Raw genomic sequence first — 22,016 nt, forward strand, 5'->3', positions numbered from 1 at the left:
GCGAACACAATTTATCGGACAAGTTATAATCTTTACAACCGTATGCATGCCACTGAGTTATGAAGGCATAGTCTTGATGATCTTGGAATCTACTTAGAATACCCGGGATCCACCAAACCAGGTCTCCTTCACCTCAGCTTTCAGCAGCGTCTTAGGATCCCATTCCATATCAACAACAATAAAGTCAGCCAGTTTCCCAGGCGTCAAGCTTCCAACACGATCTTCAGCAAACACGCTTCTAGCTGCACCTTCTGTCGCCGCGACAAACGTCTCGCAAAGCCCTAACCTAAAGTGCTCGTGTACTATCTTGGGATTCTCTGGGCTTTTAGAGGACTGGCGGTTGATAGCAACATGGAAGTTATGCATAGGCGACCATGGTGACGTAGGGCTATCAGTACCAATCGCCATTAAGGCACCTGCATCAGCAAACTCACGGTACGCAAAGGCTCTTTCATATCGCTCTTCTCCAATGAGTTCAGGCCACATTGTCAACGCTGTTGGGTCAGCATGAATCGGTTGTATGGATGCTGTCAAACCAAGTCTTCCAAGCCTCTTGGAGTCTTCTGGGGAAACAAGCTCCAAGTGCTCAATTCTATGCCTTCGGCCTGGTGTAGCGTGTTTCTCAATAGCATTTATAGCCATTCTCACAGCCCCATCGCCAATAGCATGTAAGGCGACTTGCAAGCCACCAGCATCAGCCTCTCTGACCACGGGCTCCAGGAAGTCAGGCTCCCAGATTGGCGGCGGGCTTCCTGCAGTGGTATACGGTTCAGACAGGTAGGCAGTGCATGCGTCGACAATACCATCAGTGATGACCTTGATTCCAACAAGTCGAAGTTCAGGACTTGTTGACGAGTTGTACAACTTGCTCAGCTCAATTGCTCGCTGCACTTGCTTTGAGTTTTGTTCAAGGTTGGCGGTTGGTTTGATGAGCCAGTGAGCTGCTATCCGTAGCGACAGATTGGGTTCTGTTTCTTTGAGTGTGACTAGAGCGTCCCATGCTTCTTCGTCCATGGCCATTTCTACTGCGCCAGTGTAGCCAGCTGCGTTATACTCTTTTACGGCAGCGCGGATCGCCTCTATTCGTTCATGCTTGGGAGATGACTTTGCTTGAAATGGCCAAACTGTACAGTGCGGTTAGTCAGTCGGTCCAAAACGGTGATGGCAGCGGTGCACTCACTGATGGACATCATGGCGCCTTCATCTAAAAGGCCAGATGGCTTTCCATCTGCGTCACGATAAATCTTGCCGCCGGCTGGATCTGGCATGTCTTGAACCTCAAGCTCTTTCAGAGCCGCAGTATTACACCAGCAAGAGTGCAAAGAGCCCGCATCGACAAAGATAGGCCGAGGATCGAGATCATCCAGCATGGCAGCCGTAACTCCGCCGGGCGTCATGTAATGCCTCCATCCTTTGCAAAGGATAGTCGGTGTGTCTGGATTCTCGGCAGCGTACTTTTTGATACATGATCGGATGTCTTCAAGTGAAGTACATCGTGACAGATCAAGCTTTCGAAGGGACTGACCGAGTAGGAGGAGATGCATATGGCCATCAATGAAGCTGGGGAGGACGACACGCTGATCAAGATCGCGCACTTGAATGTCTGAACCCAAATTCTGGGGGATATCATCACGAGACCCGACTACGACGATCTTGTCGTCTTGGATGAGCATGCAGTCTGAGAAATGGGCGTTGCCATTGAGGCCTGTCTCTGTCTTGGACAGGATGCGGCCGTTGACGAATAATGTTTTGGCCATTGTCTTGGGGGCTAAGCGACAGGCGATGCAATCTTTGAAGAGTTATAAGGCTGTGAGATCAAAAGAGAAAGAAAATATCTGAAAGCGTTGCGATGTTTGAGGGTAGAGAGTCGTATTATCAGTGTCGTCTGATCTCCTCTACCCCAATTGAATTCCGAGCTTCCTTCCCAGTGTGCGATCCCCATTGCCCCCCATAATAAAGTCGTTGGTTTGGCCTTTTGGCCAATTAGCATTCCCAGAGATAAAGCACCGACTCGACCGTTTGTTCCCCGCTCAGGCCCCAACGAATGGAATCCCCAGTTTCCCCATTTCCGAGCGTGTCTGATGTTGATACTGACCTAAAGCCCTACAGCAGCAAGCACGCACTAAGTATCTCGCCCTTCATACCACGTCGCTAAACACTGGATCGGAAAACAGTGGCTTAAGAGCCCAAGCTCGGTTGTTGTATAACCGCTCAAACTGGGAATTGGCCGATCAGTCACCGAGCTTGGCAATTGACGATGTGATTGGAATGTTCTTATCGCGTGGAGCTCTCGCGTGTTGACGCTCTTCTCCACGGGCTTATCGGTCCAATGGATTGGATATACAGTACGTGCTTGCTTTTTCGACGATATAATAAGCATTATATCCCCAGTTAAGTTGACTTCTTCCACCTTCTTACTGCCAAAGACTTCACCTGTCAGCTTTTGTGTTCGTTCACTAGTCATCCCAAGATCTCAAAGCACTCCTACGTTATCGTTTATTAGAAGCGTTGCGCGGTTCAGGGTGATATATCTGAAATCAATTTGTACTCAACTACTTATACAAGACAGCAAGGAAAAAAGGTAACAAGAGAGAGTGATAACATTAACCGCCCTTTCCAAATGCAGGATAAGAAGGTGTACTAGAGTCACAAGCAAATCTAACAAAGTATTTGCTCGATGATCCAGAGCCATTGACGATGACAGTACCGTCCGGAGCTGTGACAGTAACTATCATGGAATAGTCTCCTTGAGCATTAGCCCAGAAAACCCGGAATGGCGTATAAGTGCCCGCTGTCAGCTGTATATTGAAAGTCTTGGAGCTGGAAGGCCCTGATGAGTAGTTCTGGTCCAGATCTGCATTGGCACGTGTCCACGATGATAACGCCTTATTGCCGAACCAAACCAGTGTAACCTCGTCGGAGTATGGGACAACAACAGAGTAAGTACCATTGATAGGCGCATATAAGTATGCCCGATGGTTAACAGCCTTATACTGCCATGTCTGACTTGGCGAACCAGGATAGATAACCTGGGCGGGACCCGAGTTTCCTGCCTTTACTCCTCCTGGTTCTGTAATGCCTATAGAACTTGTGATACCAGTGTAAGTGGGTGTAGCTGTACCAAAGTACGCTACGTTGAGGGAAGAGTAGTTAGGCGGATCAGAGTTGTAGTACGAGTTGGTATAGATAGCGTATTCCAGACCACCGTTGTTACATGTTTGATCTGCAGCCTTGGTTCCAACTGCGGGAGCGACGACCACCACGGTGGCAGTCTGCCCGGCGGAAGCGGGAGTCCCAGTGGATGTGCTGGCGCTTGAGACAACAGTGGTATAGCTAGTTACTGTGGTGTATGGCTGGGGTTTCTGCATAACCACTGTAGCAACGCCTCCAGGAGATGTTGGGGATATGGTAGTCGTTCCAGTTGCTGTGAAGGTGCCCCAGGTTGTGGTGGTCGTATAGGACTGGGGTCGTTGAACAACAACAGTAGCAACGCCGCCCGGAGATGTTGGGGATATGGTAGTGGTACTAGTGGCTGTGAAGGTACCCCAGCTTGTAGTAGTTGTGTAGGACTGAGGCAAATCCACGACGACAGTAGCTACACCGCCTTGGTACGCCGGTAACATTGTGGTGGTTGATGCTGCTGTAAAGCTGCCATAGTTGGTCACAGTCGTATAAGGCTGGGGTGATTCCACAACTACAGTCGCTACACCGCCCTGAGATACAGGAGCCATGGTAGTGGTTGTTGCTGCTGGGTAGGGGCCATAGCTGGTCACAGTCGTATATCTTTGGGGCACCTCTACTACAACACTAGCAACGCCACCTGGATATGCCGGTTCATGAGTGGTTGTCATAGCTGATGGGTAGGGACCGTAACTAGTTACAGTCGTGTATGGCTGAGGACTCTCGATAAGAACAGTAGCCACGCCTCCAGGGCCAGTAGGTGACAATGTTGTAGTAAGAGGTTGAGTCCAAGAGCCATAACTAGTGACAGTCGTGTATGCCTGCGGACTCTCCACAAGAACAGTGGCAGGATCTCCGGGATTAGCCGGTTGGTTGGTCGTAGTCAGAGGAGCAGTCAGGCCATCGACATAGGTTGTGATAGTTGTGTATACCAGAGGGCTCTCAATGATAACAGTTGCAGGATCCCCAGGATTCGCAGGCTGGTTGGTTGTGGTCACAGGAGCAGTTAAGCCGTCAACATAAGTCGTCACAGTTGTATGTCCCAACGGGCTCTCAATAATAACCGTAGCAGGATCCCCAGGACCGGCCGGTTGACTTGTCATAGTCTGGGGTGCAGTCAGACTATCAACATACGTCGTGATAGTTGTATATGCCAGAGGGCTCTCGATGACAACAGTGGCCGGATCTCCTGGATTAGCAGGTTGATTGGTCGTGGTGATAGGAGCAGTTAAGCCATCAACATAAGTTGTAATCGTCGTATGTCCCAATGGGCTCTCAATAATAACCGTGACAGGATCTCCGGGATTAGCGGGCTGGTTTGTCGTAGTTACAGGCGCAGTGAGATCATCGATATAGGTCGTTATAGTTGTGTAGGGCTGAGGGAGACCAACGACTACAGTCATCACATCACCTGGATTAGACGCCGGTAAGGTTGTAGATGCCGGGCCTGCGAGGCCTGGAATATAGCTTGTGACTGTCGTGTAGGACTGAGGCATATCAACCTCGACAGTGGCAAACTTTCCTTGAACATCGGGTGAGTATGTTGTAGTCTCAGCTGTAGTCAGACCATCTTTGTAGCTCGTGACGGTTGTATAAGGTTGGGGGAGATCGACTTCTACAGTTCCGACCTGCCCTGCAACAGAGGGCGGGTATGTTCTAGTGGTGGCTGCGGTGAAAGCGCCATAACTAGTGAATGTAGTGTAAGGCTGGGGGAGATCTACCAGCACGGTAAGAGTTGGGCTGGACCCATCACCGCTTTGGGTTGTTGTCGAGGCAGCTGTGACACTTCCATATCTCGTGGTAGTCACGTACAACTGCGGATCAAAGATAACGACAGTACCTGTTTCCCCAGGAGCAGATGGAGCGATTGTTGTAGTTGATTCAGCTGTAACGCCTCCATACGAAGTAACGGTCGTATAAGGTTGTTGCATAATAACCAAAACGATACCTGTCTGGCCAGGAGACGGGGGAGGCGAGGTGTACGTGGTGGCAATTGAGACGGCGCCATACGACGTGATGGTCGAATATGGCTGCGAGTTGAAGACTATCACGGTGCCTGTCTCTCCCGGGATAGATGGAGCTATTGTCGTTGTGGATTCAGCCGTAACACCTCCGTATGAAGTAACGGTCGTGTATGGCTGTGGATCAAAGACCACCACGGTGCCAGTTTGACCCGGGATAGATGGAGTCATGGTAGTTCTGGATTCAGTCGTATAGCCTCCGTACGAAGTAACAGTTACATATGGCTGTGGATCAAATACCAATACGGTGCCAGTTTGACCTGGTGCAGATGGAGCTATGGTAGATGTCGATGCAGCTGCAAAATCGCCAAATGAAGTCACAGTCGTATATGGCTGTGGATCAAAGATCACTACAGTGCCCGTTTGACCTGGGGTGGAAGGGGATATTGTAGATGTCGATGTAGCTGTAAATTCTCCAAAGGAGGTGACGGTCGTCCACTGATAAGTCTGGTACACGATAACAGTGCCTGTTGCATCTGGGGCAGTTGGAGATATGGTAGATGTAGAGTCAGCTGTATATTGTCCATAAGACGTGATGGTAGTCCATTTGTAAGGTTCATATACCATCACAGTGCCTGTCTGCGCTCCAGGATCTGGTGGTAGAGTGGTTGTGGACGGGGCTGCGATTCTTGGATCGTGAGAGGTGACGGTCATCCATTGATAGGCCTTATATACAACAACGGTGCCCGTTGCGCCTGGAGCAGTTGGATACACAGTATTTATTGACGCTGCCATGACACTTCCATAGGAAGTGACTGTAACCCATGGATCTGGCTGGTATATTACCACGGTACCTGTTTGGTCTGGAGAGGGTGGTGATATAGTCTTTGTAGATGCAGCTGAGATTGTTGCGTCATAAGAGCTGACTGTCACCCATTTGTATGCCATATACATGACTACTGTACCGACATGACCAGACGCAGAAGGCCACATAGTTGTTGCATGGTCAGATGGGGCGGTAGGATCATAAGATGTGACGGTCTCCCATTCGTATGGGTTATAGATAACAACAGTACCAGTTCCGCCAGGAGCACTGGGAGTTATTGTACTCGTGGCAACAGCTGTGATCGAGCTATCATAGGATGTCACGGTAACGTATTGAGCTAACGAGCTCGGTACCACAATCACCACCGTACCAGGACCAGATCCTGACGGGGACTCAGTGATGGTGTAAGTACCAGTTTCGGTGCCGGTACCAGTGCTCGTGATGGTGGTGTAGTCAATCGGGGTATCCGAGGTCATTTGAGACCTGGGGGCCATGACCCAAACCGTTCCTGTGTCACCAGGTCTAGTTGGAGATTGCGTGCTGGTCATAGTTGCAGTACCAGTTCCTTGAGTGGTCATTGTAGTCCATGGCACTGTAGGATCTGAAGCAGTGGTGGAGCCGTCCTGAGCAAGAATCTTATTCATAGGTGCAGGAAAGCTACTAGTGTCCTGGCCCACTACTGTAGAACCTGAAGAAGTGGCAGGGCCATCCTGGGCAGAAGTCTGGATCGTAGGAACAGCAGTACTCTCAGTATCTTGGTCAATTGCTGTAGGATCTGAATTAACGGCTGAGCTTTCGGACTCGGATGGAGATGAAGTCAAGGCCGGAGCTTGGGAGACAGGTGCCTTTGTATCGCCTTTCCTGTAGCCTTGCATTCTGACGATCACGGTTACTATGTCGCATGGATTTTGGGTAGGCAGAGTGGTTGTCTCAGGCGCAGATATCATACGGTCAGTCGATGATAAAATAGTTACATGGCTCTCTACCATGACAGTCCCACATGATGGCTGACGGTCCGCGAGGGGAATGTTGTATGTCGTGTTTGGTTCACCATGTCCATAGAGGGTAGGGGGAACGTAGGAATCATCACTTTGAAGGAGAAATGTACTGCAGACATTAGCTAAAGAAGGCCGGTGAGAAATCCCTACACGTCATACCTTGTCAAAGTGTCGTACAAGGTATTTGATCCGTCAATTATCTCGATGGGCTGTGTCTGAATGGCCCGCTTGCCTATCAATGTTGCATCGGATCCTGAGCCTAAGAAGGCCAGGGCTGAGAAGCCCACCATGCGGCGACGCGACATGATGAAGGAGCGTAGGGGAAAAGAAGCTTGTCAATTGGCTGAATAGTGACGAAAATGAATGGATTTTCAGTTGGTGAAGCAAAATGCTGGAAGAAAGGAATGGAACAAGGAAATAAATAAATAGCACAATGTGAAGGAGCAGGCCTGAGACCAATCTGAAATCTAGCTTTGATCATGAGGCACCATCGGCAGAACTTATTTTATTTTAGTTCATCCACCTTGATCATTCTCATCGACAGTAAGAATGGGTGAAGCTTCGGTAGGCTCTTTAGTGCGGTTCCGGTGCTTGCGAAAAGATTCGAGACCGCGTGCAGTGTCCGACCCGATCCAGGAGTGCTGAGCAACCATGTCCTCGGCTAGCTCGGCAATCTCTTTGCCGCAGCAAGAAATGATCTTATTTGTTACAGTTTGGGCTAGTAAGTTCTAAGTGTCTTTGATGTGGCTGTCTTATATCAGGGCAGTGGTATAAATGGAATGCTAAACTCCCATTGGGGATATAAGCTTTCAGCCACAAGTCTCAATTGCAAACAACAGATCGAAGGAATGCAATATCACTCAGTGGTATTCTACTCTGGGTCTAGTCTAGGAGATCATTTCTACCCCTTTTTAAAATACATAATTGGCATAAAAGAAGAGACCTGTGATCTGATACTTGATCGAGTCTGGAGGGACTTGTCTGTTCTTACTGGTCAACTTCATTCAAATCTGGCAATATCTATATAGAAAGCATCACTCCTGTAAGCATTATGTTAATTGGCCTAGATGAACAAAGACCAAGACATGTCTCCCTGTCACTGAATGTGCGCGGTATGAAAACAATAAAGCCACTTAAGTTGAAGACAGTACTAGGCTTGGTCGAGATTGAGGATAAGGTTTTGCACGACGTAATGCAAATCAGATCAGATCTTGTGGCGCCGGGCGGAACACGGCTAGTATGAACTTACAAGTGTACTATCACGCGAGTGAGTACCGAAAGAGCTACTGTCCATGCCGCAAGTCAGATCTCTCTCGGTGCGGCCCTTGCATTTCCCCTGCATTTCTCCGCCATTAGCCTAGCTTCTCGTCTTTCGTGCGGGCTAGCGTATTGCTTGTTTCTCTTACGATAGCTTGCCCTGAGCTATAGTGGAACCTCCCAGGGAGGCAGTCGACAGTACACCTACCTATCTCTTATGGGTCTTGACCTGATATGGAGCTCACGATGCTTCACAGGTACCGCTCCACTGATTCTCGACCCTAATTGTCATCCATTGGTTTCTCAGGTAATGCACTGTGAGATTTAAATATACCGAAATGAGAAGATAAACAGTTGTCCAATTAGCACTCGCAGCACTACCTCGACTTGGCTATTAGTTCCCCCGCTCAGGCGGCAAAGAGAATCCTCAATGTCTCCCAATTTCCGAGTGTGCCTAATCTTCATGCGGAATTAGAGTCGCAGGTTATTAGTTGCAGGTTCCTCAACACAACTAGATTACCAACTCCGAGCGACCCAATATGGCCCACAGCGATGAAAGTACTTAGCTAAGAAGGCCTGGGAGACAATATGCACGCAAGGGAAATTGTAATTAACATTGTTCCATGGTGACGGTCAGACAGGTCATATGTTGCTGGTCTTAGCCATAACTCACCAGGCTTGCTCTGCATACCTTTAGACTGTGGTTTCCTGCGTTTTCAGGTGTCGTTACAACCCTGATAATTTGAAATCAGAAAGTCAGTTGGGATATCTATTCAGGCTAGTCTTATTTAGAGGCACTATTATATACTAGATAATATTATATCACGCTTTAATTTATCTATATATATAAATGCTACCTTTATGGTGCTAGAGACTATTACCCGTCTAGCTATTAATGAATTCCTATTTAGTAATACGAAACAAAGTCATCTCACACAGAATCAATCTATATTTTTGTCGAACAGATCTTAGTATATCCCTAAACTCGCGAACAACCGATAGAAATAAGGCCGCCCTGTAATAACACAAGTCAATATCATTCAGTAGACATTAGTAGACATTAGTAGGAATCAATGCTTACATGGCTGTTATCTTTACAGCAAACTGCTATGGCAGGACAAGCTGCGGGATTAGTAATAGATGAGCCTGAAAGGAAATATTAGACCACCAAACGGGAAAGTAGTGAAGGAGCACATACATGTTGCTCCGAGGACAGTGTTAGGATCTTGAACCACAATACCAAGCAACCCCAGAAGAAGGCTGATGACGGGATTGGTTGGGGTTCCAACAGTTTGGCAGCATGTCAAGGCGGCTGGTGCAACGCATATGCTAGCAGCAGCAGTAGTGGTAGCAGCAACCGCGCTTGATTCTGTCGTAGTCTCGAGGATAGATGTGATGGCAGCCGTTGTCGTTGTCGCGTCAGCTGGCTCGGTTGACACAGTCGCTGCCAAAGTTGACGAGAGCGACTCGATTGTCGTCACACCAATAATTTCAGTGGTTTCAGAGCTGCTCTCGACGCTAGAGGGTCGGCAAGGACCCGCTGAAACGGCACCAAGAAAGATGGACAACGACAACGCAGAAAATCGCATCTTGGCAGATCAAGTGGCTTCAAGCCGTTTAAAGAAAATTAATTGATTGGGAAGAAATGAGACAAAAGAGAAAGAAATCTATCTAACGGCGCAAAGGAAATAGGAGTAACTACGTTGGCATCGTAAGCTAATGCCAATAGTTTCTCAATAGTGCATGGGCTAAGCCCAGAGTCGCCATTGAAGCGAAATGAATTGCATGCAACAGTGCTCTTATTGGCCAAGTTGCAAGGCCGACTGGAAATAATCACAAGAATGTCCGTCCTCCCCAAAACACCAAACAAGTGCACAGGGTAGCTGAAGTGAGTGGCATTTGAGAAGCGGAAAATAGAGCAGGTCAGCAATGTTCACCCTCCCGATAATTCCCCATATGTTATTGTCGCTTGGTTCTATTGTTATCTCTCTTTAATCAATTAATACGACAGAAGTGGCTCCATGTCTGCACCTACATGACAACGAAACCGTGTCTTGTGCCAATGGCCAAATTTATGGCGGCCACTTCATTTCCTAAAACTTAACAGCCAATACGGCTAACAAGCCTGGGTAAGCAACATTCGGCTGTGACTGGGAGTGCAACTCATTTCCGTTAACTAACGTCAACGACAGGTCATCCATTAAACCAGGCATCAGTTCAAGTCGACTAGCCACGCTGGATCCGCAGTGCGTGGCAAGTGTCATCGCGGGGCCCCGCATGGCGAAAACACTTCACAAGATATATGTGTTACAAGGACATTGCCTCGTCACTACTGCTGCTACTCTTTCAGACGGATGACATGAACCAGTGGATGTGAATGATCCCCAGTTTCCCCATTTCCGAGCGTATCTGATCTTAGTGCGGAATTAAAGTTGCAGATTATTAGTCATACCGTAGATTCCTCAAGACCGAGAGGGTGGATATCATCTCACTGTCCAGGATATCAGGTAATTGATACAAGGTGAAGAAGATAGAGTATTCTTGTCTGGTTTACGAATGCATTGACAAATTCGTATCTATACTGTTGAGTATGCGAAGCGTCTCATATACAAGGCAGAGTCAACAGCTCGCTTCAAGCATCATGCCTGACATTTGTTCAAACTACGCCCTACAGCACCAAGCACGCACTAACTATCCCGCCCTCCGTATCATAGCCCGCCAAAAACTGGGTCGGAAAGCAACGGCTCAAGGACCTAGAATTGGTTGTTCGATAACCCACTCAAACTGGGAATTGGTCCATAGCCCACTCATCAAACTGGGAATTCGTCAACCAGTCATGGCACTCGGCAATTCCTAACAGTAACTGTCGACATGATCGGAAAACCCTTTTCGTGTGGATCTCACGCAGCTTAACGCTCTTCCCCACGGGGTTATCGGCCCATGGAATTGGATAAGCTTGGCTTGTCGAGGATATATAGACATCATTCTCCCCAGGTCAGGCCTGTCACTTCCTCAACCTTCTCTTCCCAAATCATTTCCCTTGTTAGATCTTTGCTCGTTCATAATGAGTCATTCCAAAACCACAAACGACTCCGACATCATCGTCGCAGGTGAAAAACAAGATGGCATCCACCGTCAAGCATCCTTCAGCGAAGCCACAGCGCAGATGTTTCAAACCGACCTCGAGAAAGAAAAGACCATTCAAGGCACAGCTCATTTCCAACGCCTGGGTTGGAAACGCCTTACCGTCGTCCTCATCGTACAGGCCATTGCCCTCGGCAGTCTCAGTCTCCCCGGAGCTTTCGCTACCCTCGGAATGGTCGCTGGCGTTATATCCTGCATTGGAATCGGGCTAATCGCTATGTATGCTAGTTACATGGTCGGTCTTGTCAAGCTGAAATATCCTGACGTGGATCATTATGTCGATGCTGGGAGGCTTTTGATGGGAGGCTTTGGTGATAAACTCTTCGCCGTTGTCTTTTTGGGCCTGTTGATCTTGGCTACTGGCTCCCACTGCTTAACCGGCACCATTGCCCTTGTCAAGATCACGGGCAGCAGCGTGTGTACCCTCGCCTTTGGGGTCATCTCTGCTGTTATCCTTATGGTCCTTGCGATTCCACCTTCATTCACTGAGATTGCGATCCTCGGTTACATCGACTTTATCTCCATCATCCTTGCGATCGGTATCACCATGATCGCGACTGGGATTCAGAGGTCAGACGCCCCAGGTGGTTTCGCATCTTCTACTTGGTCAGCGTGGCCACAGGACGACCTTAGCTTCACTCAGGCACTCACAGCGGTCTCCAATATTGTCTTCTCATATGCATTTGCAGCAGCCCAATTTTCCTTCATGTCCGAAATGCATACGCCTGCTGATTTCACAAAATCCATCGTCACTCTGGGCCTTACAGAAATAATTTTATATACCATCACGGGATCAGTAATCTATGCATTCGTTGGCCAGGAAGTTCAGTCCCCCGCCTTGTTATCCGCCAGCCCGTTGGTGTCGAAAGTCGCGTTCGGCATTGCCTTGCCCGTCATCTATATCTCAGGCTCAATCAACGCCACGGTCGCTTGCAGATTTATCCACGGTCGACTTTACAAGAACTCTATTACACGGTTCATCAATACCCGCAAAGGCTGGATTACTTGGTTGGCTGTTGTTGCCTTTGTGATCTTCCTTTCGTGGGTTATCGCAGAAGCTATCCCATTTTTCTCCGAACTGCTGGGGATCTGTGCAGCCCTCTTCATTTCGGGCTTTTCGTTCTGGATCCCTCCCATTATGTGGTTCTTCCTTCTCAAGGAGGGCAATTGGTATGATAAGCACAATGTCAAGCGTGCTGTATGTAACTGCATTGTATTTATCGTCGGTTTCTTTGTCTTTGTCGCCGGCACCTATGCCAGCATTGACCAGATTGTAAGTTTGCTGAAGAATTCCCATTTTACGGTAACTAATGTAACTGCAGATTGCCAAGTTCAATGGAGGCAGTGTTGGCAGGCCTTTCTCCTGCAATGTGGCTTAAGACTTTGTCATTATTCCTGGGTACGGAGATTGGTACATAGCTTCGTCCCATAATAGATAGCTTACCGTCGGCAATGAATGAACTATGTTGATTCACTTGTATGAGATAAAAGCCAAATGCATCATTAGACCGGATTCTCCGTCTTGGTTCAGCAGCTGGTTCAGCACCTAGACCAACAGTTAGGGATTAGTGGCCTCCGAAAATCGGAGCTCCATCGACTGATTACACTGGAAATGCAATTACCTACCATAAATCGCCATGTGTCAAGGAATAGACTCAAGTTTTGTTAGGAAAGGTCCAGCCATTTATTCGTTGCTGTCGGTCGTGCTCAACAGCGCTAGTTTCATCGCTTTAGTGCAACCAGCGCCCTGAGTGGTTTAGTCAATCCACTGAACAGGCCATTAAAGCGGCATTGAATCCACTTCTTTTCCCCTCGCTTGATTTCCCACCTTGCACGTTCAATTCCGAGCTTGACAAACCCCACAACACAACAACAGATCATGCCCCGAGGACGCAGGGGCTGTTGGACATGTCGCATCCGGCACAGAAGATGTGACGAGTCATCCCCAGAGTGCAAAGAGTGCAGTACTCGAAGTATTACTTGCCATGGATACGACCTCGATCCTCCAGAATGGATGAGCAATGATCAGTTACTGCAAGAAGAGCTTCGGCGGATCAAAATTGCAGTCAAGGAGAATTTCCGACGCGTCAAGACCATTCAGAACCGCCAACTTGCTCGGTCAACAGCTCAAGCAGCACAAGCTTCGCGTGCGAAAGCCACTTCTCGACCCAGAGGCGAAATAACTCAACGTCCAGCGGGCTCATCAACTACAAACATCATCTTTCGAGAGGCGCAGTATCTGGTTCATTACCTCGACTACATCTTTCCCATCCAGTATGCTTTCTACGTCGATGCACCAGATCAAGGAGGGAGGGGATGGCTCTTCTTCCTTCTTGAAAGAAGTATGAAATATCCCTCGTGAAGATGCTCACTCTGACCACCAAACAGATGCACCTCTTCGAAACGCAGCTTTGACGCTTTCCGCCTTTCATCAACATACCTTCTCACCCTATCATACGGAGAACCAAGAAGACGAACTGTTGCAATATCATACCAAAGCACTTCAAGAACTCCGACATGTCGTCCGCCATCGAGACGTCGGTGCTTCTGCCGACAACATCGAGGAATGGCTCAAATTCCTTGCTGGGGGCATGTTCTTGATCTCCTTCGAGGTAAGATTACAACATACACATATACGACTCTTTTCCAACTCAACATAGGTCTTCCAAGGTGGTACAAACAACTGGCAAGCGCACTTCAACGCCCTCGTATCCGTTATCCAGAACCTGACTTCCTCCGACTTTCAATTCGACGCGTCCGATCCATCGAGCCCAGACTTTGACTTCCAGCGAGGCATGAATATTGCGCAAAAGTTTATTCTCTCGAACCTTGTCTGGATCGATATACTCGCGCCACTGTCTACGGGGACTTCACCGAGGCTACCATATCACGACTGGCTAGACGCTGGAAAGATTGACATGTCGAGGGTTATGGGCTGCTCGAACTGCATCATGGTCGCGATCGGTGATATGATGGCCCTAGATTCCAAGGCTATGACTATGGACAACGAGTCTTTACAAGTTTCCATCGATGACTTGGACAAACGCATCAATAACGGATTAGAAGCGGCATTAGATGATGGATCGACGGTCCGTACCCCTTTTCAAGGCCACAAGCAATGTTTACTAATCGTCCTAGCAGTTGACACTTACCAATCGCTCCGTAACCCACCTCTTTGCAACTGCAGCACTCGTCCAACTATACACTCTTGCTTTAGAACACAACATCAGTTCACCAGACCCTCATGGTGCCGTATCACGAGTCATCCAAGTATTGGACAGCCTACCTCCACATATATCTCTTCGAGCAACGCCATGGCCTCTATGCATTGCCGGTTCCATGGCGCTTCCTCCTAATGAGCAGTTCTTTGACGATTTGTTGACGAAGCTCATGGACCATGCTGAGGCAGGCTTCACAAATTGTGGTACGGTTTATAAAGTGATGCAAAATGCATGGAAGCAACGACGGCGAGACCCAAGTAGACTTTGGAGTGCAAGGCAATCAATGGAGGATATGGGTATCTGTGCTCTTCTAATATGAGGTCTCTGTGACGAGGCTAAACGGCAGTAGGCCCTGTTCGCCTGACCATTAATGACAAGCCCGCTACTGAGAAACTCTCATACTACAACGCCTTTAGAGGTATGGAGTATCATAAGACATCGCAGTCAAACTTCCATTGCCACTTCATTTCACAAACAGCAAGCCGCTCAAATATTATGAATTACTTCAACTACTCAATCCTGCATCTATAAACTACTCCTTGCCCTTCAGGCTGAAGCGGTACTTCGCCTGAAGAACATAAGGGTTGCCACCAGGCTCATAGAGCTGCTTCTCAAGTCGCTGCCACTCAGGGTTGTTGATGCCGTCAATGTAGTCCTGAACCTCAACGACCATGCATCCATACTTGGGGATAATTCGGGGGAAGTCCTTGTTATCCTTCAGGCCCTGAGTCTTCTTGAGAGGCATGGTGCCCTTCTGCTGAGTGCAGCTGTAGAATTGGAAGGCGTCCTGATCAGTGTAGATGTCGAGCTGGATGCCAGACCAGGCGGAGGAGATAGTGGCCACGGGACCCTCAGTTCGCCAGTCAAAGTTACCAAGCTGGCCACGGTTGACGCTGTAGCAGGTGTCTGAGATTGTTAGCGATGTTATAGATCTTGTGAAATGAGAAACTAACCATATCCTGTGCAGTTGAAACCGCAGTTGTTCTCCAAATCCTTGTTGTTGGCTTGGTCACCAATCATCTTGGGCTTGCTCCAGAAATCATTCACAGATCCCTTCTTGTTGGGAATGATATCACCAGTAGGGATGAGAATGTTATCGGTCGCAACACGCTGGCCACCGTAGGGCATGTAAAGGGTATGGTTGGAAATGGTGCTTGTCTCGTTGTTGGAGAAGCCGTCAAGGTTCCAGTAGGTATGGCTGGTAAGCATGATAGGGGTCTTCTTGGTGGTTGCAAGAGCAACAATCTTGAAATCCCAGTCCATGCCGGTCAGGGTGTAGGTGACGTAGGAGACAACCTCTCCGGGGAAACCCTCCTTGCCATCAGGGTCAACGATGGAGAAGGTGATGCTGGAGTCGGTGTACGACACAACAGTGAAGTTGCGGTAGTCCCAGCCATCAGGTCCGCCGTGGAGAGTATCAGCGCCCTTGGGCGACTCAGGCGTAGGGTTGTCGTTGGGCGTGACATGATACTTCTTGCCGTCAATCTCGAACGTGCTGTTGCGAATACGGTTGGCGTATCTTCCGGGAACACCGCCAAGATGGGGGTGAGACTCGTCAATGCTATAGTGCGTAGCATTGTCGAAGCCAGCAACGATATCTCGGGAGATGCCGTACTGGTCATCGATCAGAAGATTGGTGATGGAGGCGCCATAGGGAATGAAGGCGGCCTTGATGCCATCTCCCTTGATCCAGTATTTGCCATCCTTGTCGGGGCCCTTGCCTTTGGTCGCAAGGGCCAGTGGGATGAGAGCAGCAACGACAGCCTTGAAGAACATGATTGCGGATGATCAAGGTGGAGACTGGCCCAGCAAGAAAGAGCGAAAACCCCAAGCTTTTATAGAAAACCCGACGATCTCTTGTTTTTTCGCGCAGCAAACTTCCACCAACAAAACCCCTCTCCAATTGAAGGATCTCAGGGTCTCGTTTAGTGATCGTCTGATGAACTTTCAAGTTCAATGACTGGTGCGGCTGTCATCGTCATCCAGGAACTTGCCATTTGATCCGCGATCCTGGGGTAGTTTTGGAGCTAAGAAGCTTCCCCAGGTTCTCCGCGCGTGTGTCATTGGTGCGCCTGGGTCGGGTAATCTTAGCGAACTCTGTTCTTGACATAGTTGTGCGAGTCTGGATTGGGATCGTCGTGCGGGGGAAATTCAGGCTGTTTGCACGTTCATGGGATTTCTACAGGTTCGGCAGCCGTATCCCGCCGAGGTATTGGCCGAGACAAGGCTGGTGGTAAGCGGTAATTATGCGACGGGTGACAGCTTCACAGCCCCTCCAATCAGTTGACAAGCTAATTTGAAGCTCGAGATGCAATTTATGTGATGTATAACCGACATGGCTATATGTTACAGGCTGATTGGATTCGATTAAAATGTACGGAGGATTTGTAAAGATTATGAATCTGAAAAGTCGGGGAACAATAACACGAGGTTGGGGAAATGTTATTGCAGGGGGTTTGGGAACTTATGAGAGGTCTGACGTCATTGCCTCTGCAATGATACCCTAGAGTCAACGTGCAGAATTCCATGTTACATTTCGTGATGCTACCTACGAACTTGTGATGATCATCCGTGAGACATGCAAAGTAAGATCGTCTGTACGGGCACGGCCGCCTAAGTTCAGGAACCAAGGCTTAGTGACTCCAAGGCGGCATAAAAACGTGGCTCTGGGACCATCAGATGGAAATTGGTGTTGAATGATTGGGTTCCATCTTGTTGGGACGAACTGGATGGGAATGCTCAACGGTCTCCATCTGTCTCACATCGGCTGGTTCGCTCCAACGGTTATACAGGGTAGCTTTGATTACGGTGAGTCTCAGTAACAGGCGATAAGAATCTTTCACGGTAGCTACATGAACTTGGCGATTTCTGAACCTGATATAGCATCGCCGCGAGTTTTCCTTTGTGCGAAAATGTCTCAGTAGCTAATCGAATAACTCGGCATTGACATGCTAGACCATTTTGTGAGGAAGAGAAATCTGTATACCAAGGTCTTGAAGTCTGGCCGCACAGAACTTATGTAGAAGTCCTCGACTTGAATCTTCCCTTCAAATTCAGACAACGCTGTGGAGACGGCATGTATTGCTCCACCACTCGGAGCTGTCACACGCTCCGATCTCTCCTGTTCTGGGCGAAATTGGATCCACATCTACGGCCGAATTTAGAGAGTAAATCGCACACGAAATTGTGACTTCTCCAGCTTCTCATCATTCTCAACGCAATTTAATAAATGGTATCACTATCTATCGTCTATCATGTATACTCGTCTACTTTACCACAATGAAATAAGTGAGATAAGGATCATGACCAGCATGATACCCAACGAAGGTGCATGGAAACTGCCCCCCGAGTCCCCGGACATCCCCTCCTCAAATCCCTTCTTCTCACCACCCAAATACTCCGCACCCAGCTTCGTCAAACCCCCATCATCATCAAAAAGCGATACACTATCCCCAGTCCATTCATTCGCATCATCTTTTCTAAATGCTCCAAACCATGCATAGGCCTGCACATCATCATTATTATCAAGATAAGGAAGACTCTCATTCATCATAGCCAACGTCGCATCGTCATCCTCTTTCGGTAGAGCCATTTCCGTAATCCAGAACCGTGCGTCAGGCGCCGTCTCGTTGTAAAACTCGCGCAAACTTCCAAGCCAATTTTTAAGGCCGCCGGCGTCGCCGTACCAATGCACAGCGACGAAATCTGTAGGACACCCATCGTCGTCAATGTCGTAGCAGGATTCATTAAAGTCGCGTAGCCATTCAAGACCGCGTGGTGAGCCGGTGACGCTGGGATGACTGATTGACCACTTGCGCTTTGCTTTCCTGAGAGGGACGATGTGCTCTATGTAAGCGCGTGCTGCATCTTTGGCAGATATCGCGCTTCCGCCGGTGTCCGTTTCGCCATCTGGCTCGTTGAATGTGAGGAGGTGCGTAGATGATTCGGGAAGCCCATTTAGTCGCGACTCAAGCTCAGAATCCGATGCATCGTCGAGCCCGTGAATTAATGGTACAAATGGTAAGGAACTGCTGATTTGACCGTTTGGCCAAAGAGACCAGGTGTAATACCATGCGATCTCGGAATTATTTGAGATCAGGAGCTCGTTATCCGATTTATGGTCATCTCCATGGTATGCGAGGCCGCGTTTTGATGAGAGGTCAATGCTCTCAGCAAGCCCCCAGAGGCATAAAAATGGGTACAAAGTTGATTGGCGCATTTTGGATAAGAGAGTCTGGTATGCTGTGAAACCCTCATTCAAGCGGGAGCGCTTTAATACGTGATTGACAGCTGGAAAAACAGGATTGAAACATATTTTTTAAGGTTCTAGGATGCGTTTCAGAATGTCAAGGGTTTCCTTGGAATAGCTACTTTTCTTTTGTACGTGTCGCCTGTCTTTTGGCTGCGCAGAGTGGCGATGGTCTGAGCCTTGGCCATGATGTCATATGTTCGCCAAGTTAAACCCTGCCTCAACACCAAGACTTGGCAGTGTCAAGGACTCTCGGTATCTTGATACTGACATAATTGGCTCACCGCTTGATATCTTGCGAGCACAGAAACTCAAGCCTCGTGAAAAACTTTCCCTTTTGGGACAATTACCTGATTTGGTGACGACACGTGGGTTTCGCTTGCGCTCCTTCCGTGTTTTCGAGGAGGTAGGATACTTACTCAAAGTCTATCTGAACCGCAACGACCCCATGGACGATATGTCCTTTAACTTACAGATATCAATTTGATGCGGAATGCGACGATTGATCTGATATTCAATATCACGCGTCGTGGTCAAGATGCATCGCGGTCCTTTAGATGCGCCAGTTCGGCACTTCTGGTGAGTCATCTGTGAGAAATATTAGTAAAGGCAAACGAACACTGTCAGACAACGATCAATAATAATTGCCTATAACTATAGCCCTCTTGTATAAGATATGTACTGTAGTATTTCTTCTGTATGGCAGTAGAAGGGCTGAGGAGGCCACCCGAGTCCATATGACAGTATGGACTTGGAGCATCTTGTAGACGAAGTGAGCGAAAGGGTTCGCTAATGTTTAGGACTGGATGGGACTGCTGCCGAATTAATGAGACTCCTATTGCGATAAGGTACAGTTGGCGAGGCATTGTAATAATCTCTTCGGAAGAACGCTCCTGGGGAACTGTATTTGCCCAAGATAACAAATAGGGGTGTAGGGCATGGGAGAAAATGGGTTGAGCATGAATCTGGTGAGTTTCATCAACTTTAAAGGACAGATATTGCTATGTGTATCGCCATAATAGTTCTTCGTATGATCTGACGAAAGTAGCTACTCAGCCACTTCATGAATGGCTGATGCAACGTCTCTGGACAGCCTTCTCAGTACGAATAATCCGACTCGAATGGTATATCGTAGCTGTTTCAAACGAGTTACTATTTCGGTAGATCAGACAACTCTAGATGAACACATATGGTTAGATCACCGAGTGAGGGCCGAATATTAAAGAGTGACCGACATGTCGCCGCCCCATGGTGATCGACAAAGAACGCGGGGTACTCGGTAGGAGCCGTGGTGCATAGACCTAGAAACCTTCTTAAATACTCTAATGTTTTAAAATAACATCGTTAAATAAGACTCTTTGGGGATAGGCTGTTGGCAATCTTATACGGGACTGTTTGCGTGAGGGTGAGCCGTAAGAGCTTGCATTTCCTGTCAGCAAGGTCATAGCTAGTGTAACGGCTCGGCTTCATTTACTTCTCTCGTTAGGTGTCCGGCTCTTCGTATTTAACACTCGCGGAAGTCTGATCATGGGTTATGCAGATCATACTGGGGTAGCGGAAAGTCTCCGAAATCCCCAGGTTCAGGCGGAGTCTCCGCCCGATATTCAGGTCTGACGACCCCAAAACGGTCACATCCGATGAGTCTATGCGGGTGAGTCTTGGCATTTGTCCTTGTTATGCATACATTCGGGCCGTGGCTGATCGATGCTACCCTTTCTGCTCTCTCTAATGAGTATTTGGCTTAGTTTCCAAAAAATTACTTGGTGTCAAACTTGTCACGATATGTCTGTTTTCCAGTGCTGGGCTGGAAGAAGCGCCGAAGAGTGAGTAATACATATTATAGTCAGGAACCGGAGGGCTTCTCTTGACATCAGTTGACAGGGCTTGGAGAAACATTATAGGTGGAACAACCGTCCTCTAAGAAGTGAATGTTCCGCTTAATGGCCGAGGGTGACGGCAATGATCGGGATGGCTTCAAACACCTGTGAGTCCTATGATCAGGCGAAAAGTTCGGAACGACAGAAAATGGAAACGATCTTCCTTACAAGCGACGAAAGATTTGTGAGAGAGCAGGGGCAAATCGTGTATAAGAAGCACAGATGGCCTCACTAAGTGCCACGGTTTTGACATCTTCAGACAAGCCACTGGAATAAAGATTACAAGATCTATAAGCCATCAACATGTTCACCCTTCAAGCTCTTCAACTTGCCTCCATGTGCACACTTGTGTATGGTCACGGCTACCTTAGTAAGCCCATGAGCCGAACCGGTCTCAACGCTGAGGTAAACATTCCCATTCTATCTCTATGACTCCAGTTAACAAGCGACAGGCCGGCCCAGATACATGCCCCGAGTGCACCATCCTCGAGCCTGTTACTGCCTGGCCAGACCTTGACGCCGCCAAAGTCGGACGATCTGGTCCATGCGGCTACAACGCCCGAGTCAGCGTCGACTACAACCGGCCCGGAGCCAACTGGGGCAAAGAGCCCATCGCCACCTACAAGCCCGGCCAAGTCGTCGATGTCCAGTGGTGCGTTGATAACAACGGCGACCATGGAGGCATGTACGCCTACCGCATCTGTCAAGACCAAGACATTGTCGACAAATTCCTTGACGCAGACTACATCCCCACCGAAGCTGAGAAGCAAGCTGCCGAAGATTGCTTCGAGGAAGGTCTTCTTCCCTGCACTGACGTTAATGGCCAGGAGTGTGGTTACAGTCCTGACTGTTCAGCTGATCAGCCGTGTCACCGCAACGATTGGTTCACTTGCAAGTCTTTCGATGGTAACTCGGATGGCAAGGGTTGCCGTGGTGTTGACGATGCGCCGATTAACTCGTGCTATACCTCTATTGCTGGTGGTTATACTGTGTCCGGCAAGATCAAGATCCCGGACTATGTCTCGAACCATACCCTTCTGTCATTCAAATGGAACTCGTTCCAGACTCCTCAGGTTTACTTGACTTGTGCTGATATCGCGATCTCGGCTTGATCGCATTTGAATGTCAGGCATGCGATCTTGACTGGAAGATCTCGTGGGCCGATGATGCACAGAGGCTGTTGTCATTCAGCCGAACACAATATTGAAGCGGTGGTCAACAGCCTGTACGAGTCTGTGCTATTCTTTGGGTTGGGAATGTCTTTGTCCCTTATAAGACCAAAATCTCTAGTTAGCTTGTGAAA

The 22,016-nt window shown here is 48.4% G+C and overlaps 8 protein-coding genes; 3 read left to right on the forward strand and 5 right to left on the reverse strand.

Moving 5' to 3' along the window:
- Positions 1-93: 93 nt before the first annotated feature.
- On the reverse strand, positions 94-1,757 carry FFUJ_13998 (related to amidohydrolase family protein; the record flags this gene model as incomplete). XM_023581378.1 has 2 exons in its annotated part: positions 94-1,124; positions 1,181-1,757. 2 exons carry the CDS (start codon positions 1,755-1,757, stop codon positions 94-96), a joined length of 1,608 nt encoding a protein of 535 aa, XP_023434085.1.
- An 846-nt stretch (positions 1,758-2,603) lies between these two features.
- FFUJ_13997 (uncharacterized protein) lies at positions 2,604-7,270 on the reverse strand (the record flags this gene model as incomplete). XM_023581379.1 has 2 exons in its annotated part: positions 2,604-7,074; positions 7,125-7,270. The coding sequence occupies 2 exons, from the start codon at positions 7,268-7,270 to the stop codon at positions 2,604-2,606; spliced, it is 4,617 nt and encodes a 1,538-aa protein (XP_023434086.1).
- Positions 7,271-9,282: 2,012 nt separating this feature from the next.
- Positions 9,283-9,811, reverse strand: FFUJ_13996 (uncharacterized protein; the record flags this gene model as incomplete). XM_023581380.1 has 2 exons in its annotated part: positions 9,283-9,368; positions 9,421-9,811. 2 exons carry the CDS (start codon positions 9,809-9,811, stop codon positions 9,283-9,285), a joined length of 477 nt encoding a protein of 158 aa, XP_023434087.1.
- Positions 9,812-11,286: 1,475 nt separating this feature from the next.
- Positions 11,287-12,745, forward strand: FFUJ_13995 (probable neutral amino acid permease; the record flags this gene model as incomplete). XM_023581381.1 has 2 exons in its annotated part: positions 11,287-12,639; positions 12,689-12,745. 2 exons carry the CDS (start codon positions 11,287-11,289, stop codon positions 12,743-12,745), a joined length of 1,410 nt encoding a protein of 469 aa, XP_023434088.1.
- Positions 12,746-13,245: 500 nt separating this feature from the next.
- Positions 13,246-14,906, forward strand: FFUJ_13994 (related to C6 zink-finger protein PRO1A; the record flags this gene model as incomplete). XM_023581382.1 has 4 exons in its annotated part: positions 13,246-13,708; positions 13,755-13,978; positions 14,027-14,455; positions 14,508-14,906. 4 exons carry the CDS (start codon positions 13,246-13,248, stop codon positions 14,904-14,906), a joined length of 1,515 nt encoding a protein of 504 aa, XP_023434089.1.
- A 213-nt stretch (positions 14,907-15,119) lies between these two features.
- On the reverse strand, positions 15,120-16,363 carry FFUJ_13993 (related to aldose 1-epimerase; the record flags this gene model as incomplete). XM_023581384.1 has 2 exons in its annotated part: positions 15,120-15,493; positions 15,541-16,363. 2 exons carry the CDS (start codon positions 16,361-16,363, stop codon positions 15,120-15,122), a joined length of 1,197 nt encoding a protein of 398 aa, XP_023434090.1.
- Positions 16,364-17,858: 1,495 nt separating this feature from the next.
- Positions 17,859-18,806, reverse strand: FFUJ_13992 (uncharacterized protein; the record flags this gene model as incomplete). Its single annotated transcript, XM_023581385.1, has 1 exon — positions 17,859-18,806. One exon carries the CDS (start codon positions 18,804-18,806, stop codon positions 17,859-17,861), a length of 948 nt encoding a protein of 315 aa, XP_023434091.1.
- Positions 18,807-21,016: 2,210 nt separating this feature from the next.
- FFUJ_13991 (related to glucoamylase precursor) lies at positions 21,017-21,825 on the forward strand (the record flags this gene model as incomplete). XM_023581386.1 has 2 exons in its annotated part: positions 21,017-21,118; positions 21,166-21,825. The coding sequence occupies 2 exons, from the start codon at positions 21,017-21,019 to the stop codon at positions 21,823-21,825; spliced, it is 762 nt and encodes a 253-aa protein (XP_023434092.1).
- Positions 21,826-22,016: the final 191 nt, after the last annotated feature.

The sequence above is a fragment of the Fusarium fujikuroi genome, chromosome FFUJ_chr08, assembly GCF_900079805.1.
Source record: "Fusarium fujikuroi IMI 58289 draft genome, chromosome FFUJ_chr08".
Lineage (NCBI taxonomy): Eukaryota > Fungi > Ascomycota > Sordariomycetes > Hypocreales > Nectriaceae > Fusarium > Fusarium fujikuroi.